The sequence below is a fragment of the Nicotiana sylvestris genome, chromosome 2, assembly GCF_000393655.2.
Source record: "Nicotiana sylvestris chromosome 2, ASM39365v2, whole genome shotgun sequence".
Lineage (NCBI taxonomy): Eukaryota > Viridiplantae > Streptophyta > Magnoliopsida > Solanales > Solanaceae > Nicotiana > Nicotiana sylvestris.
Genome location: NC_091058.1, coordinates 10178027 through 10194282, shown reverse-complemented (window position 1 = coordinate 10194282; position 16256 = coordinate 10178027). Strand labels below are relative to the sequence as shown.

General features: G+C 35.2%; 2 protein-coding genes across 3 annotated transcripts; one reads left to right on the top strand and one right to left on the bottom strand.

Moving 5' to 3' along the window:
* Nucleotides 1-1522: 1522 nt before the first annotated feature.
* Nucleotides 1523-10539, top strand: LOC104219608 (SNF1-related protein kinase catalytic subunit alpha KIN10). 2 transcript variants are annotated; one of them, XM_009770306.2, is made up of 11 exons: nucleotides 1523-1685; nucleotides 3373-3566; nucleotides 5011-5195; nucleotides 5278-5460; nucleotides 5574-5705; nucleotides 6183-6368; nucleotides 7145-7234; nucleotides 7324-7407; nucleotides 7619-7756; nucleotides 8076-8312; nucleotides 10086-10539. In XM_009770306.2, the coding sequence occupies exons 2-11, from the start codon at nucleotides 3377-3379 to the stop codon at nucleotides 10197-10199; spliced, it is 1539 nt and encodes a 512-aa protein (XP_009768608.1). In that variant the 5' UTR covers nucleotides 1523-1685; nucleotides 3373-3376; the 3' UTR covers nucleotides 10200-10539. The 2 variants fall into 2 exon arrangements, with proteins under 2 accessions (XP_009768608.1, XP_009768609.1); XM_009770307.2 differs by lacking the exon at nucleotides 6183-6368.
* Nucleotides 10540-10913: 374 nt separating this feature from the next.
* On the bottom strand, nucleotides 10914-12614 carry LOC104219618 (ethylene-responsive transcription factor ERN1-like). The gene has a single exon (XM_009770314.2). It carries the CDS (start codon nucleotides 12471-12473, stop codon nucleotides 11178-11180), a length of 1296 nt encoding a protein of 431 aa, XP_009768616.1. The 5' UTR covers nucleotides 12474-12614; the 3' UTR covers nucleotides 10914-11177.
* Nucleotides 12615-16256: the final 3642 nt, after the last annotated feature.

Sequence of the window (16256 nt, the reverse complement as noted above, 5' to 3'; positions counted from 1 at the left end):
TTATTTTGCAAAAGTGTTTTTTTCAAAAGTACTTTTTTAAAAAGTGCTTTTGGTGAGAAACAGTTTGTGTTTGGCTAATTAATTTGAAAAACACTTTGGAGTAGTAATTAGAGTTTGGCCAAACTTTTGAAAACTGTTTCTAAATGTATTTTTCTCAAAAGTGTTTTTGGAGAGAAACTACTTTTTTCCGCATCTTAAAAACTGCTTCTACTTCTCATCAAAAACGTTTTTTTCCTTCCAAAAACTTGGCCAAACACTTCAATTTTTGGCTTGGCCAAGCAGTCTATAAATTCTACTACCAGCTTCTACTCGTGGCTTTTCCCCAAAAGAAGAATTAACCCAAATAATTGCTTACCTAATCGGTTAAATTCAAAGTGATTGACAAGTATATATTATATATATAACTTATATAAATATGCGTATAATTATATAATTAATATATAATTTATGTATATTAGCTCGGAAAAATAAATAATAAATTTGGTCGGCTATTTTTATAAAGATACCTTTAAAAAATGGAGAGTTCCCAAAATTGATAAACGGCCCAGTGTCCATCAACCTTGGTAGAAATGACACCAAGTAGCCACTTTAAAGGGCTAGTATTTAAGAATTAGCCAGTGCATCATGAGTTTCAGTCTTTCCGTTCAATTTTTTAAGACAAAAATATCCTGAACTGTCCTGAAGTTAAGATTTTTAATTTAAAATTTCAGGAGAAAATAAATACTGGGTAATATCTAAATAACATTCGTGAGAATGGCTATATGTGCACTTGCCCCATCAACTTGTCCACATGCATGGTGTAATATATGCCATACTCCAAAGGTTGAATACATAAACTAGCCAGGAACTATGGACCAAATCCTAGTGAGACATCTTTTGCTGATAAAAATCATCATACACACTCAATTTTTTTTGGAGTGTGTCTTACTTAGGTAAGGTAAATTATATGGTAGTGCAGAGCTAGAAAATTTGTATTGTTCTTATCGGATTCTTTCTTCTCCTCCTCCTACTTGGACATCTCTCAATTTAAAAAATTTAACCCCCAAAAAAATAAAAATCTCTCCCTTTATATAAAGATGTATAGCTAAATACAAAGTTTAACCCATTTATTTATTATAACTAGTGGAAGTCAAAAAAAATAAAATAACTTGCGACCTAATTTAAAAAATAAGATATCACATTAGAGTTTAAAAGATTGAATGATTAACTGAATTTAAATATCTAAAACTTACTAAAACTATATAGAGCATCCAAGAATAATATGATATATTGATCAATAAAGTTAGCAAAAAATTATTGCTAAGCTTTAAGTACCTGGTGAAATAGTTAAAGTCCTCAAACTAACATTTTATGGAATAAAATGGGTCGGATTTCTTTCCATAAACTAAAATATATGAGAATATTTTCTAGATGACTTAAGTTTAAGCTTAATTTAGGAAATACTGTATTTATTATGGTAATACACTTCAAAAGGTAATTAAAGGGAGAAGGAAGCACTCAACTTCCCTCCCCTGCATTCCATGAACCTAGTTACAATCTTTACATTAACCCAAATGCCGAACCTAATCCCTTAATTTTCCCAATCCTTTCTTCTTCAATTTCATACCACTGCTTCTCTTGCTTTCGCTTCTGCATAGCTCTTCTCTTTACGTTGCTTTTCAACGCAGCTTCATCGCTCCTCGCCGGTGAGTTTCTCAATTTCATGTTTCAGCGCTATCTCTGCATGTATGCAATTCGTGTTTGTACAATCTGCTTCTTTGCGTCCTCGAATTTCTCAGATCTGTGGTCTCTTCATTTAAGATATTTGTGAATTTCTAGATTTCTTTTCGCTGTGATAGACTTGTTTTGTTTTGAATGGAATTGGCCAAAATAGAGCAGAATTGTGGTATACATGATTCATACAGCCAAAACCCCGCCTAGTTTTTAATTGAGGCAAGTTGATTATTGATTTTCCTTAAAGCTAATTAGGGAAGACAATTAAAGTTATTTACAGTTCAACAATTTATCCATGGAACTAGTGTTATGCTACCATTGAGGTTCCCTTTAGGGTTTCGAAATTCCTCTCATTTACTTAACTAGGTAAGAGAAAAGCGTTAATGTTGATTTAAAGGTGCCATCTATGATCTAAAATCCCGTGGGTGCCTACCTTTAGGAAATATTTGGACTAATAACCAAATTGAATTTATGTTTTCCTTGCTTATGTCCCCGTTGGTTTGAGACATCTCCTGGATTAGGCTCTACTGATGTATGCAGCTTGTAGTCACTTTGCGGAAGGGCAATTGCTTATGGTTATTGCTGAGGAGCTCCTTAACTAGTGGTGCTCTTCAATCATGCGATGTATTATCCAAGCATCACCCGAATGTCTTCATATTAACAACAACAACAACAACAACAAAAAATCCAGTATAATCCCACAGGTAGAGTCTGAGGATAATAGTATGTATGCAGACCTTTCCCCAGAGACTATTTCTGATAAACCATCGACTCAAGGAAAGATGCAAAAGGAAGCAATAGCAACAAGCAGTTACATCAACAAGATAACAAGAAAGCCGAAGCGAAAGATACAACATGTAATAATAAAAATCTAAAAAATAAGAAAATACAAAATTAACCTTAATATTATTGGTATGGACAAGGAAAATACACGACTGCCTACTAAACTTCAACCCTAATTCTCGACCTCTTACACACTACTATCAGGGGTCATGTCCTTGGTAAGTTGAAGCAGCGCCATGTCCTATCTAATCACCTCCCCCTTGGCCTACCTCTACCTCTCCTCAGACCTACCAAGTCAACCTCTTGCACCTCCTTACTAGGGCATCTGTTCCTCTCCTCTTCACATATCCGAACCATCTAAGCCTCTTCCGCACTTGTCTTCCGCGGGGGCCATGCCCACCTTGTCCCAAATATTTTTATTCCTAAAGTTATCTATCTTGGTATGCCCCACATCCCTCAATATCTTCATATTACATTTTTGAAATTTATACCTAATATTTTGCACTATGTTTCTGTGGTGCTATGTATATGTGTGTGTATGTATAGTGTATGATCAAAACTAGTGGAGATCCTCTTGAAGCTGTTTCTATGCCCTCCTGGGGATGGACTGTTAAGATTAAAAAGTATTATCTTACCTGTCCCTATTGAGTTAACCGTATTTGCGGTTTAGCTATATTAATGCCTTGTTCCAAAATCCCTAAACTAAATAGGACACATATAAGATGAATATGCCACGTCAGCTTTTTGTCACTAGTTCATGTATTACACCAGCTTTGTTTTTGCACAATTTTGGCATCATACTTTTCTGCAAATGAATCATGATTAGTGCCTGTGTACATTAAGCTCTAATTCTAGCAAATTACTCTTCATTGATAGGAAAATGGATGGATCAACAGTCCAAGGTGGGAGCAGCGTGGAGTCATTTCTACGGAACTATAAGCTTGGGAAAACTCTTGGCATTGGATCATTCGGAAAAGTTAAAATAGCTGAACATACCTTAACAGGGCATAAAGTTGCTGTCAAGATTCTCAATCGTCGGAAAATCAAGAACATGGATATGGAAGAAAAAGGTATAGGAAAACTTGTAAATACTGTTTCATTTCTCTACAAGGTCTTGATGGTTTCAAATATGATTGCTGCTATCTGGCTTGATTTAGACAAGCAGAGAAGGATCTCATGCCACCGGTGACTGGCCTGTCTATCCAATCTCTCCTTATGCTTGAATCCTATGTTGCTCGGACTCTCCAAAAGTGTTTCCGCACCCGTGTCGGATCCTTAAAAAATGCACTAAATTTGGAGGATCCGGCACCCACCCAACAACATTTTTTAAGAGTCCCAGTAACATAGCTTGAATTTGTATTTGATTCTTAAATATGCTCAGGTTTCTAGTTAATATTGTCAAAAGGCATGCATGGAGAAGTACAATGGTCTATGGAGTCTTTAAGCACAATTAAAGCATTGGTTTACTGAAAGGCAAATATATGGAATTTTTTTATTTTTAAAATATACATATAATGCAAGAGAGAATAATCATAAGTACATATACACCTTGATGCCTATGTTGAAGCACTGCCTAGGAGAAGTGAAACGCCTAGCGTACATTGCACCCAACTTCAGAGCTTGAGCGCACTTCAGACGAGCCTTTAGAAACACTCTTTCTTACTCATTCTTATGTTTTGAAGAGCATTGTGAAAGCAACTAAAATGTTATTACACTTCCTCGTTCATTGCACATTGCTTTAGCCTTTTCGTTTTTATTTGGGAATGGGGAGGAGGGTTGACTTAGATAGCTCGATCGTGCAAAGGTGCACCTCTAGATATTCAATGGATGGAATTAGAGAAACAATAATACTGATAATCTTTAAAGCCCTAAAGTAAATTAGTTTCAAAAGAATTTGAATATAATGTTAAAGTCCCAGAGGATATTATAAGTAAGTATAAGTAAGTCAGAAGGTTGATAGTATTAAACCTGGATACCCTATTTGGTTTTACCAACCTCAATCCAAAGTCAATAACCAGGTGTGGGAGTTGCAGCTAAACAATCAACTAAGAACAAACCATTCGATTGACTGGACAAGTTGGAATTAATAACGTCAATCTTTAACAGTTTGTGATCTGAGAGTTCTCTCTTCTTTTCCTTTCTACCATATTCTATCAGGAAGAAGCATGAAGTAGGCAAGTGGAGAGGGACAAGCCCAATCTTTGCAGATGAAGACTGTTATCTAACTAATAAAGTTTCCTATGTGTTGCCTTCCTGATTTTCTCGATAAATTTCCTCTTTTATCCCTTTCCTTCTGTGCTTTGATCATCTTTTAGAAGGGAGTGGAAGGTAGATTTCTGAATGATTTCCTATACGAATTGGTAGCTTGTATGTGTATGATGGAGGAAATTGATTTTGCTCTTGACATTGGTCATTACTTTCTCTGAAACCTGGCTCATAGTTATCAGATACTACTTTGTTAGTGGTTTTGTCTATAGACTGTATTAAGAGTCATACAATGCTGACATTTGGCAGTGAGAAGGGAAATCAAAATATTGAGATTGTTCATGCATCCTCACATCATTCGGCTGTATGAGGTTGTAGAGACACCATCAGATATATATGTTGTGATGGAGTATGTGAAATCTGGTGAGCTGTTTGATTACATTGTGGAGAAGGGCAGGCTACAAGAGGATGAAGCTCGTAAATTCTTCCAGCAGGTGGAGATATGACCTCCTTTCTCTGTCTTCTTATGCTGTTTACCTATTAATTATTAATGGTACTCTTTTTCTTCAAACACAGATAATCTCTGGTGTGGAATACTGCCACAGGAACATGGTGGTTCATAGAGATCTTAAGCCTGAGAACCTCCTTTTGGATTCCAAATGGAATGTGAAGATTGCAGATTTTGGGTTGAGTAATATCATGCGTGATGGTCACTTTCTCAAGACAAGTTGTGGTAGCCCAAATTATGCTGCGCCGGAGGTACTGTTGCATATAAAATGAGTTGATGATAATAATATTATTTAGGTCCTTCCCAATATCATGGTACAGTGCTTAAAAGTTTGCTTCATTACGATCTTCATTTGTCCATGTAGGTGATATCAGGAAAGTTATATGCTGGACCTGAGGTAGATGTATGGAGCTGTGGTGTTATTCTATATGCTCTTCTCTGTGGCACCCTTCCATTTGATGACGAAAACATTCCCAACCTCTTTAAGAAAATAAAGGTATGCAATTTGTTTGGAATCCACTATTATTAGGTTTTTATCTTCACACAGTTGTTTTGTGAAATGGCTGATGATTGACCCTTGGCGTGACCACATAGCATCGTAGGTTCCAATCTTGAAAACAAAGCTAATTTTCCACATATCTAATGCCTATGCCCTATAGACATTTGTATTGGACAGAATTATTTTTGGTGGGACTGAAGTGAATGCAAAATTTGGCCTCATATCCTACATTAGGTATTATATACGTTATTAATCAGATACTTTCGTGGTGTAGCAAAACTTTTCATAGGTCTGGCAGAACATACTAATATTCTATCCCAACTTTAGTTTATGGTCCATTATTTTATTTATAAACTTTGTCCTTCCAAATTAAAAACAAGAAAGGGAATTGTCCAAGTGTACATAGTTCATGTGTTGAAGCTTCTCTCTCAACTAATTGCTATTCATGTTTATCTGTGTATTATATGTCTTTAGGGTGGTATGTATACTCTGCCCAGCCATTTATCAGCTGGTGCAAGGGATCTGATCCCAAGGATGCTTATAGTTGACCCTATGAAGCGAATGACTATTCCTGAGATTCGTATGCACCCTTGGTTCCAAGCTCATCTACCACGCTATTTAGCTGTACCTCCACCAGATACGATGCAACAAGCGAAAAAGGTTTGTTGGGACCAACATCAAATGTATTAATGGTTTTAGTCTTTCAAGTTTTTGCTTTCTGCATTTCTTACAGTTCTGTTTTGTGCTTACCATATGAAGAGGCTTGCATCTTGACAGAGCCATCATATGGTGGGAATGTTGAGAATGCTTTCTAGGATGCTTGGATAGCTAAACGATCAACTTAAGTAGCCTCTATTTCCCTATTTGCTTATGCATCTTTGTTGCCTTTAAGGATGTTAGACTATCTCCTTATTCTATCTACCCTGCCCTTCTTCCCAGAGAAAAAGAGTGAAGGAATGGTTAAAGAGAAAGGAAAGGTAATGCTCATTTAGTCTTGCATCTGAGTTTGAAATAAGTTAACAATTGTTTTAGAAAACTGAACCTTGGGGAAGTTGAGAGTTGCTTTGCAACGTTCTTGTTATAAGAGCACATTGGTCTGCTTTCAATATATAATAGCTAAAAAGAAGGGGGGGAGGGGGATGAGACTTTGTTAGGACAAATGTCAAATTTGTCTTGCTGAACCGGATTCCCTTTAAATGCTTGAATATGATATCCTTATTTATCAATCCAAGCATCGTTTATCTTTTGATACAAGAACAGAGTCCTTTCCTGCTGTTTCAGTGATCTGGTATTACGAATCTTCACTCACCATCTGCCTGTTATATGATATCTAGGGTCTTCTTAGCATTCAAGTCTCGATTTTCCTCAATTTACAGCTTTAAATACTGTTATGAATCAGATAATCTTCCCTGGTAAATTAAAATATTTAATTGCAGATTGATGAAGATATTCTTCAAGAGGTGGTCAAAAGGGGATTTGACAGGAACAGTCTTGTTGCCTCTCTCTGCAATAGAGTTCAGAATGAGGTAGTGTTACGGATCCAACCATCTTCTTTCTCTTTTTTTTTTGGTTAAAATAATCTGAACAGCCAATTTGACATTTTTCAATGTTTCAGGGTACTGTGGCGTACTATTTGCTGCTGGACAACCGCTTTCGTGCTTCCAGTGGCTACATGGGAGCTGAATTCCAGGAGACTATGGTGCGTTTTGCGTGTTTTTGTTGAACGAATCTGCAGTTTCTTTGTGATCTGTTTCAGTAAACAAGGAGCGCATTTCCTTACCAATTTGTAATGGACCTCTTCCCTAAAAATATGTTTTGAGCATCTAATTATTTAGTTAAGCTGCATTTTTCTAATCCTATCTTTTCTCTGAAACAATTTTGCTTATGGATGTTTTAATATGCCATTACAGGAATACGGTTATCATCAAATAAATTCAAGTGAAGCTGTTGCTTCCCCTGTTGGGCAACACTTGCCTGGAATAATGGATTTTCAACAAGTTGGTGCGAGGCAGTTTCCTGTCGAAAGGAAATGGGCTCTTGGGCTCCAGGTTTGTGGACTTTCAAGCAAGTCACTACATTTATCTTATTTAGTTATTACCGTAAAAATGTGCGAGAATTGGTTCTTGTTAACCAGTGGAGGGAGGAAAGCCAGTGTTTGAGAACTTTGTTCTTCATAGGTTCATGTGGAATGTGTGTCAAAATTCTTACGAGCATCGAGAAGATCTTGATTCATCGGTCAAAATCAGTTACTGTTCCATTTATGACATTTGCCAATTGACTGAGTTCTCAATTGAACTCCTTTAACTCAATCTAGGTCTTTATTCTGATAAACAATATGCTACACCGTTTGTTTTGTCTTTGCATTAGTCTCGAGCGCATCCACGTGAGATAATGACAGAGGTTCTGAAAGCTCTGCAAGGACTGAATGTATGTTGGAAGAAGATTGGACCCTACAACATGAAATGCCAATGGGTTCCTGGCGTACCTGGCCATCATGAAGGCACGAGTAATAATTCCATACACAATCCATTCTTTGGAGATGATTCAACCGTCATTGAGAACGGTGGTGTCACTATACCTAATGCAGTGAAGTTTGAAGTTCAGGTAATGAATATCCTGCCATTCTGTATCTAGATTTCATATGCCTGTGAAGCGCTACGTATATGGTCGTTCCTTTAAGACTGTGTTAAGAATATTTTGAATATTTTTACATGTAGTAATATTTGATTTAAAAGTGAAAAGTCCCACATACAAGGGTTTAAAAGAGTTAAACACAGTTGTTACAGAAGTATCGTGATGATTGAAGGCTAAATGAATCAAAGAAGTCATAACGCGTACTTTTGGGGTAAAACTAAGAGTGATTAATATGATAAGGAGGTCTTGATTTAATGTACTTGAATCATATAATATTTTTATGTTAATGTTTGAGAACCTCACATAAAGTATGATTATCTTGAAGGGCATTGGATAGTCTATGTTGTGGCATACAAATGAATGTTAGAGCTTAATTATGATGTAAACAACAACAACAACAATATACCCAGTGTAATCCCATAAGTGGGGTCTGGGGAGGTTAGTGTGTACACAGACCTTACCTCTACCTGGCGAGGTAGAGAGACTGTTTCCAATAGACCTTCGGCTCGAGAAAAGGTGAAAAGAGAGAAAGGAAGAAGACGAAGGAGAAAGAAAAAAATAGAGGGACGAAGGACGATAAGGAAAAGGGGCGAAAGACAACTATAATAACAACACTAACAACAACAACAACGAAACCACTAACAGAGAATAGCATCAAACAATAGCAAACTGGAACATACGATATACAGAGCGAACGAGGAACTCTCGACTATCTACTAGCCAACTACCCTAATCTTCGACATCCACACTCTTCTATCCTGGATCATGTCCTCAATGAGCTGAAGTAGCGCCATATCTTGCCTAATCACCTCTTCCCAATACTTCTTCGGCCGTCCTCTACCCCTTCTCAGACCCGCCACGGCAGCCTCTCACACCTCCTACTAGGGGCATCCGTACTCCTCTGCACGTGCCCGAACCATCTCAACCTCAACTCTCTCATTTTGTCCTCCACGGGAGCCACTCCCACTTTGTCCCGAATAACTTCGTTCCTAATCTTATCTCTCCTTGTATGCCCACACATCCATCTCAGCATCCTCATTTCTGCTACTTTCATCCTCTGAACATGGGAGTTCTTGACTGGCCAACACTCAGCCCCATACAACATAGTAGGTCTAACCACCACTTTGTAAAACTTACCCTTGAGTCTTGGTGGCACCTTCTTATCACACAAAACACCAAATGATGTAAACAACATCAAATTAATTTTTTTTTTTTTTTTGATAAGGTGAATAATTTTTTATTTTTATTTTTGATAAGCAAACAACACAGAATAAATTAGGTGAGAAAGAAACCTTCTCCATGTAAAGATGGTGAAGTATAATGTCCATGATCAGTGGAAGGCTTACTATGGAGGTCCTGAAGCAGATTTTGTGAGTGTTGTGTGTTTAGAGCATATCCCTGTATTTCAGTGAATTAATCGATGTTTGTGGCATTGTTTCAAATTTCTTGCTTGCTTTTAGTTAGTATTCCAGTATGTTTTAGAAGCAAATCTGGATAGATTTTACTTAAAGCACAAACCTTACCGAATAATATAGTCTTGGACTTCTATTGAAAGTCTTGTGTTAGTATTTCTCTCTTTTGAACACTATAATCCAGTTAGTCTGTGTTGTGGTGCTTGAGTGACAGTACATTGTTTGGATGACCTTTTTTCTCTTTTATACTGCTTTAAATATCAGCTAATCAGCTTGGATATTGTTGAAATTCCTTTAAACTGAGTTCTTTTAAATTTGTGAACGATTGCAGCTTTATAAAACTCGGGAGGAGAAATACCTGCTTGACCTTCAAAGAGTACAGGGTCCACAGTTCCTTTTCTTGGATCTCTGTGCTGCTTTCCTTGCTCAGCTTCGGGTCCTCTAAAGTCTGGCAATCTTGATCTAACCTGGAAAACTATTGATGCTTACCTAGAGAGCTAGTCCATGTATATAATTGGTATACCAGCTCAGTTACAAAAATTTGTGTTACTAAATTCCACCCTGCTTTGTCAGAGGTGCCTAGCAAATCTTTTTGTCGACTCGCTAGGAGTTCTAGCTTTTCCCATCTGTAACGTGCTTACTATAGTGTTCTATTGTTCTTGGTTCCCTGGTGTTCAGTTAACAGACTGAACTAATGGGAAGCATTCAAAGATGATGAGTCATTTGACACCTTTTGTATTGTTTGGCTTTAATTTATTAGTGTGCTCTCGCGCGCCTCTCTCCTACTTAATTTATTATTATTTTCGGTTTCAGAGGATTTTCTTTTCTTTATGTTCTGACAATCTGTAAGCTTACAGACATTGATCACTCTGAGATAAAAACCACTTTATGTCAATACTTAGACAATATGTTGCGTAAGAAGTAAGAACATGATAATTTTGAGATGAAACAAACCATCAAGAACATAGTAATAGTTTTGAACTCATTGGTTCTGAATTCACCTGTGCTTCCATTATATTAATTTGAAAAAATGGAAACAAATCAAGAACATAGTAATAGTTTTGAACTCATTGGTTCTGAATTCACCTGTGCTTCCATTATATTAATTTGAAAAAATGGAAACAATGCCCCTTTTTCTTTTTATATTCACATACTCACTGGAAAACCATGACGAATTGACCTAATTCAAGTTTGAAGAGATCAAAAGTTGGACAATAAGTCTACATTATATTCCACAAACCAAACTCATATGAATTCTAAGATAACATCTCGATTTTGCTTAAGATGCATCTATTGATCTTGAAAAAGATAAACTAGAACAAAGAGTAATCTTCATCTTGACCCTGTGAAAACAGAAGTTACCTGATTAGACAACAACTAAAAAGAACAGAAACCAAGAAAATCCCTAGAAAAATTGTTTTTTCTAAGTAAAAAAGGCGCAGATTGGTGGTAAATCAATTGAGCTCCAGAGAGACAATTCACTTTCATAAGTAATCTCTGATAAAGAAGATTGTCCTGTTTCCGATGAGCTTTGTGAACTGCATTCAGTTTCCTTTCTTTCACCCATTTTAGTGCCAATTCCTTCTTCATTAATTTTCTTCTCATCCTCTTCCTCCTCTTTCCGGTTCCTTTTGCATGCATTTCTGAGTCTGCTTAATTGTTCAGATCTTTCTCTCTGCATAACTCCGCCTGATTTCAGCTTCAACTTTAAGCATTCTGAAATTCCGTTAAATGCATAAAGTGATGCTGAGAATTTCCTCTCGTAATTCATCCTCCTCATAGCCTCACTTATCATTAACGACTCATCTCCATAGACCATCCCCAGCTGATCCATTGTGTCTGCTGAGTTAATCTCTTCAGCTATCTCAAATGGTGAATAATAACATGACGATTCAATTTCATCAACAAAGTGGAAGTCAATTGGCTCTACATCTCCTATATCAGTACTATCATTTTCCTCTTCACTCTCTTCTTCTTCTTGGGCGTCTTCTTCCACAGGATTATTATTAATCTCTCCACCACTCCAGTTAATTTCATCGCTTTTCATCACAGGCTGAACTACGCTGTAATCGTTTTCAGTCAAGCATGCCTCCAAGGTGTTTGTGAAATTGTTCATGGCAATTGCACTGGTATTAGTGTTCATGCTATTATCAGTTATTTGATCTTCAGGGTCTTTGAGATACTCCATAAACTGTGAATCCGAAAAATAAGCTGTTTCATCTCTGTATTCCTCTAACTGTTTGTCCTGATCACGAATTTCCACAGGCGCAGAAGAATCAGAAGAAGAAGCGGCAGCGGCAGCGGCAGCTAAGGAATTATTTCTAGCTTTGAGTCTATTAAGAAGAAGGTTAGTGATTTTTGAAGGAAGTGCTGGAGTAGAAGAAGATGATGAAGAACTAGGCCAAAAATTCGTGCGAGTATTGGCTCCACGAAGTAAACAAGCAGCTTCATCATATGCTCTTGCTGCTTCTTCAGCTGTGTCAAAAGTCCCTAACCATACTCTTATCTTTTGTATGGTGTCTTTTATTTCAGCAACCCATCTTCCTGATGGCCTTTGTCTAACACCCACAAATCTTTTTCGTGCTCGTCGCGCTCCACCTAGCGCGGCTGCTGCAGCTGCTTCCTTTACCATCTCTTCCCAGGCTGCGTTCCCAGCTTGATCATCATCGCGGGTTTTATTTTCACCAAGTCCCTCACTGGCCCGTCTTTTCCTTGCCATTTTGCGAATGTTAAGTGTTGGGATAGATAGATCACAAGAGTGAGGAATTGTGAATTAAAGTCATGGATTTGTGATAGTTTTTATACAGAACTAGGTTGGTGAAATGGTATGTATTTATATGAAGAGAGAAGAGAAGATTCTGTCAAATGATAAATAGAGCTAGGAAGTTTCTTTGCACTTGTTAAGATGGATTTTTTGTTCTTTTTTTTAATTATCTATGCTTCTTGTGATAACATATGGAGGGTTTCTGTTTGATATACAGAAATCTAGAATAAAAAGGATTAAATTTGGAGAGAGAGATGTAAATAATAAGATTTAATAGGTAGTTTGACCCAGCCAAAGAGTGCAGTTTCTTGATTCTTCTTCTATGTTTATTTTTTAAGAGATATAACTTGTTTTCTAGGATAAAGTATGCGGCATGAGTTGGTCACTACAATATATGTCACTTGTCTTCTTAGTATATAAACTACAACATGAAGATAATTAATTCAGATTATATGTCACTTATCAATACATTTATTAATAATATTTTTTGTTTCTGATCTTCAAGACGATTGACATTGAAATTATCAGTTATGAAAGAGACTTGATATATTATTGTTCCGTGCATGAAACACACAGGAAACCTATGATCCTTAAATCAAAAGGAACTCAAAGCATCCGCTGAACCAATAGCCATATTTGGTTGTTTACTCTTCGGCGCGACTCATGTTATCATTTGCTTTATTTAATTTGGATGTATCTTTCGTATATACAATCATGTAATCAGTTTTCTTCAGTTAAAACTCATTATCCATATCGCAAGATTTCCAATCTCCGTCACACATACTTTATTACTCCCTTTGCTGCAAAAGGAACGAATGTGGCGAGACTCATGGTCAATAAAGTGGGAGAACTATGAAGTCTTAGGTTCAAAATTCTAACAGAAGAAAAAACACTATATGATTTCTCCACATCTGTCTAAGCCTTGACAAGCAAAGTTATTCGATATCTGTACTGGTGGGAGATAACAGGAATCCGATAAAATAATCGAGATGTGAGCAAGGTTACCCGAACGCCACCATCGTAACAAAAGTGAGCGTTGCCTAATTATTCGTTCTCCATATTGATTTTTCAATTTTACTTCTCCAAATGATCGTAGTACATAAAAGCAAAATATCCCTTTGACTCTCCAATTATGAATATTGTCATTCTTTTTTCCACTGAGGAAAGTTTTTGTGTTTTATGTTACATTTTTAAGACAAGTTAACATATCCGTCACCAGTAAGGCCAAAATATTGCATCACTCTCTAATAATTCATAAATTATCTTACAAAGTAGTTGTGCATGTGTACTCCGTCTATGTTTTGCTTCTTTATTATGATACAATGCAGTTCCTTTGTCATATGTTAAAGATAATGTTGACCTTTGAAATTGAACGATCGAATTACTTGATGTTTTACAAACTAATAGTGGCGCAAATAAGCTTTTGATTTAACCGCGCACAAATTAGAGCTAATTCCAAATGATAAATACTTTTCTCAATATTTTTACTTGGACTAGGTGGGTTAGGCATGTTGCAGTTGGCAAGGAAAGGCAAGAGAGGGAAAGATTGAAACCTTCGCACCCATGTGATGTAGAGTCTATTACTTAAATAATCACTTAACTATTCGAAATATAAAGTCATCTTTCTTTTGTTTTAACAAAAAAGCTACTTAATTATGCCTATAACACTCAGAATGTAACTCAACCAGATTTTTCAAGTTTTTGATTGTCAAACACCTATTTTACTTTCTAAATTATCAACTTGTATCTTCTTCTTCTTCTTCTTCTTCTTCTTCTTCTTCTTCTTCTTCTTCTTCTTCTTCTTCTTCTTCTTCTTCTTCTTCTTTATGATCTTTCTCCTTCTAATCAACATTATGGACTTACATATAGAATAAATAAATTTTATTTATAAAATAAAAATAAATATTTTAATTTTCTAGCATATATATTGTCTGAATGATCATATAATTGAGCATAATTTTCAAGAATATATAATATATATAGTAAAAATACTTTTATTTTAAATAATTATTTTTTATAGTACGTGCATAGAATATATATTTTAAAACTTTTATTTTCTTTTATTCTCAACTGTGTAAATAAATTTTTGAGTTTTTTTTGTTAATATCAAAATTACTATTACGAACAAATTTTTCTCATTAGTTTTTTTATATGCTCAATATTTTATTATTCTAACATTATATATGCTTAAATACTATTTTTATTTTTTTAATTTATAAATAAAGTTTATTATTTTATATGTAAGTCCATAGTATAAATTAAAAGAGAAAAATATTATAATATTAAAAAAATTAAAAAATAAATAGAAGATAATAATTGATAATTTAGACGGTAAAATAAGTATTTGTCAATTAAAAGTTTGAGAAATCTTGTTGAGCGACTTTTTGAGTGCTATAGGCATAGTTAGGGGTGTTCATGGTTCGGTTTGGATCGGTTTTTCCCTAAAAAGAAACCAAACCAAGTAAGTCGGTTTTTCAAATATTAGAACCAAACCAAACCAATTAAGTTGGTTTTTTCTCGATTCGGTTTATGTTGGTGTTTTGATTTTTTTGATTATTTGTCGGTTATTTCTTAAATAGAAGACATACACCACCAAACACACATTTCGGCGATCACATTTTCAACTTAACACTATCAAATCAATTGCCCTTTGAGAAATCTATTATTTACCAAGATATATTGATAATAATTGAATCAAATAGTGATGAATAATTTAAGGACTCAATTAAAAATATATTATTTTTAACATGAAATAGATTCTTACACTTAACAAAAGAAAACTACCAACTAAACTAGAATGTAAAGGAAAAGAACTGTACTAAAAGTGCAAACGATTAATATTTAATATAAAAATTTTAAAACTTTATATAAAAGTATACATTTATATAGGTGTAATAATAAATTTAAAAATAGCTACTCCTATATTCGGTTTGGTTCATTTTTTTTAATTAAAACAAAACCAAACCAAATTTGATTGGTTTTTAAATTTCAAAACCAAAACCAAATCAAACCAAAAAGTATCGTTTTTTTTGGTCGGTTTGGTTTTTCGGTTTGGTTCGGATTTTCGGATTTTTATGAACACCCCTAGGCATAGTTAAGTGATTTTGTTATTACAAACGAAAAAATATATAATTTTAGTAGGTAATTTTGGATAGTTGAGTGACCATTTGAGTAATGGACTCATGTAATGTAGGGGGAAGTTGCAACCGGTATACTACAACTCAAATGTGTACGTAGTAGTATTACTCTCGTGTAGGCATATAAATTTTATTTAAATTAAATCCATAAAATAATTTTGGACTATATTTTAAATTCAAGATATATTGATCCAAATAAATATTATGGGCTAATATATAAATGAATTAATTATATAGGTCCAACATATATGGATTAAATAAATAAGTCTTAATCCGTTGGGCTAGCCCATTTAATTCGGCTAAAGTGATGAGCTCACTTCATTAGATTCAAAATCAAGCTCAAAGGCCCTTAAATTTAATTATAATTGGAAAGTATAATCAGAGGAATCATAGAGATTGTAACACTCAAATATTCGAAATAAAATACTATGATTGTTACGATATTTTTCGATCTTGATTTTATTTTCTTGACACAATTTATTGTCTACAAATTCTGGCACACCCAGTAGGATAATCTCTACCTCTCATCTCAACTTTTCAATTACCAAAGTCCGAGAACATTGAAATGGCTTCAAAGAAAATCAACTCCGGTTCAACTTCC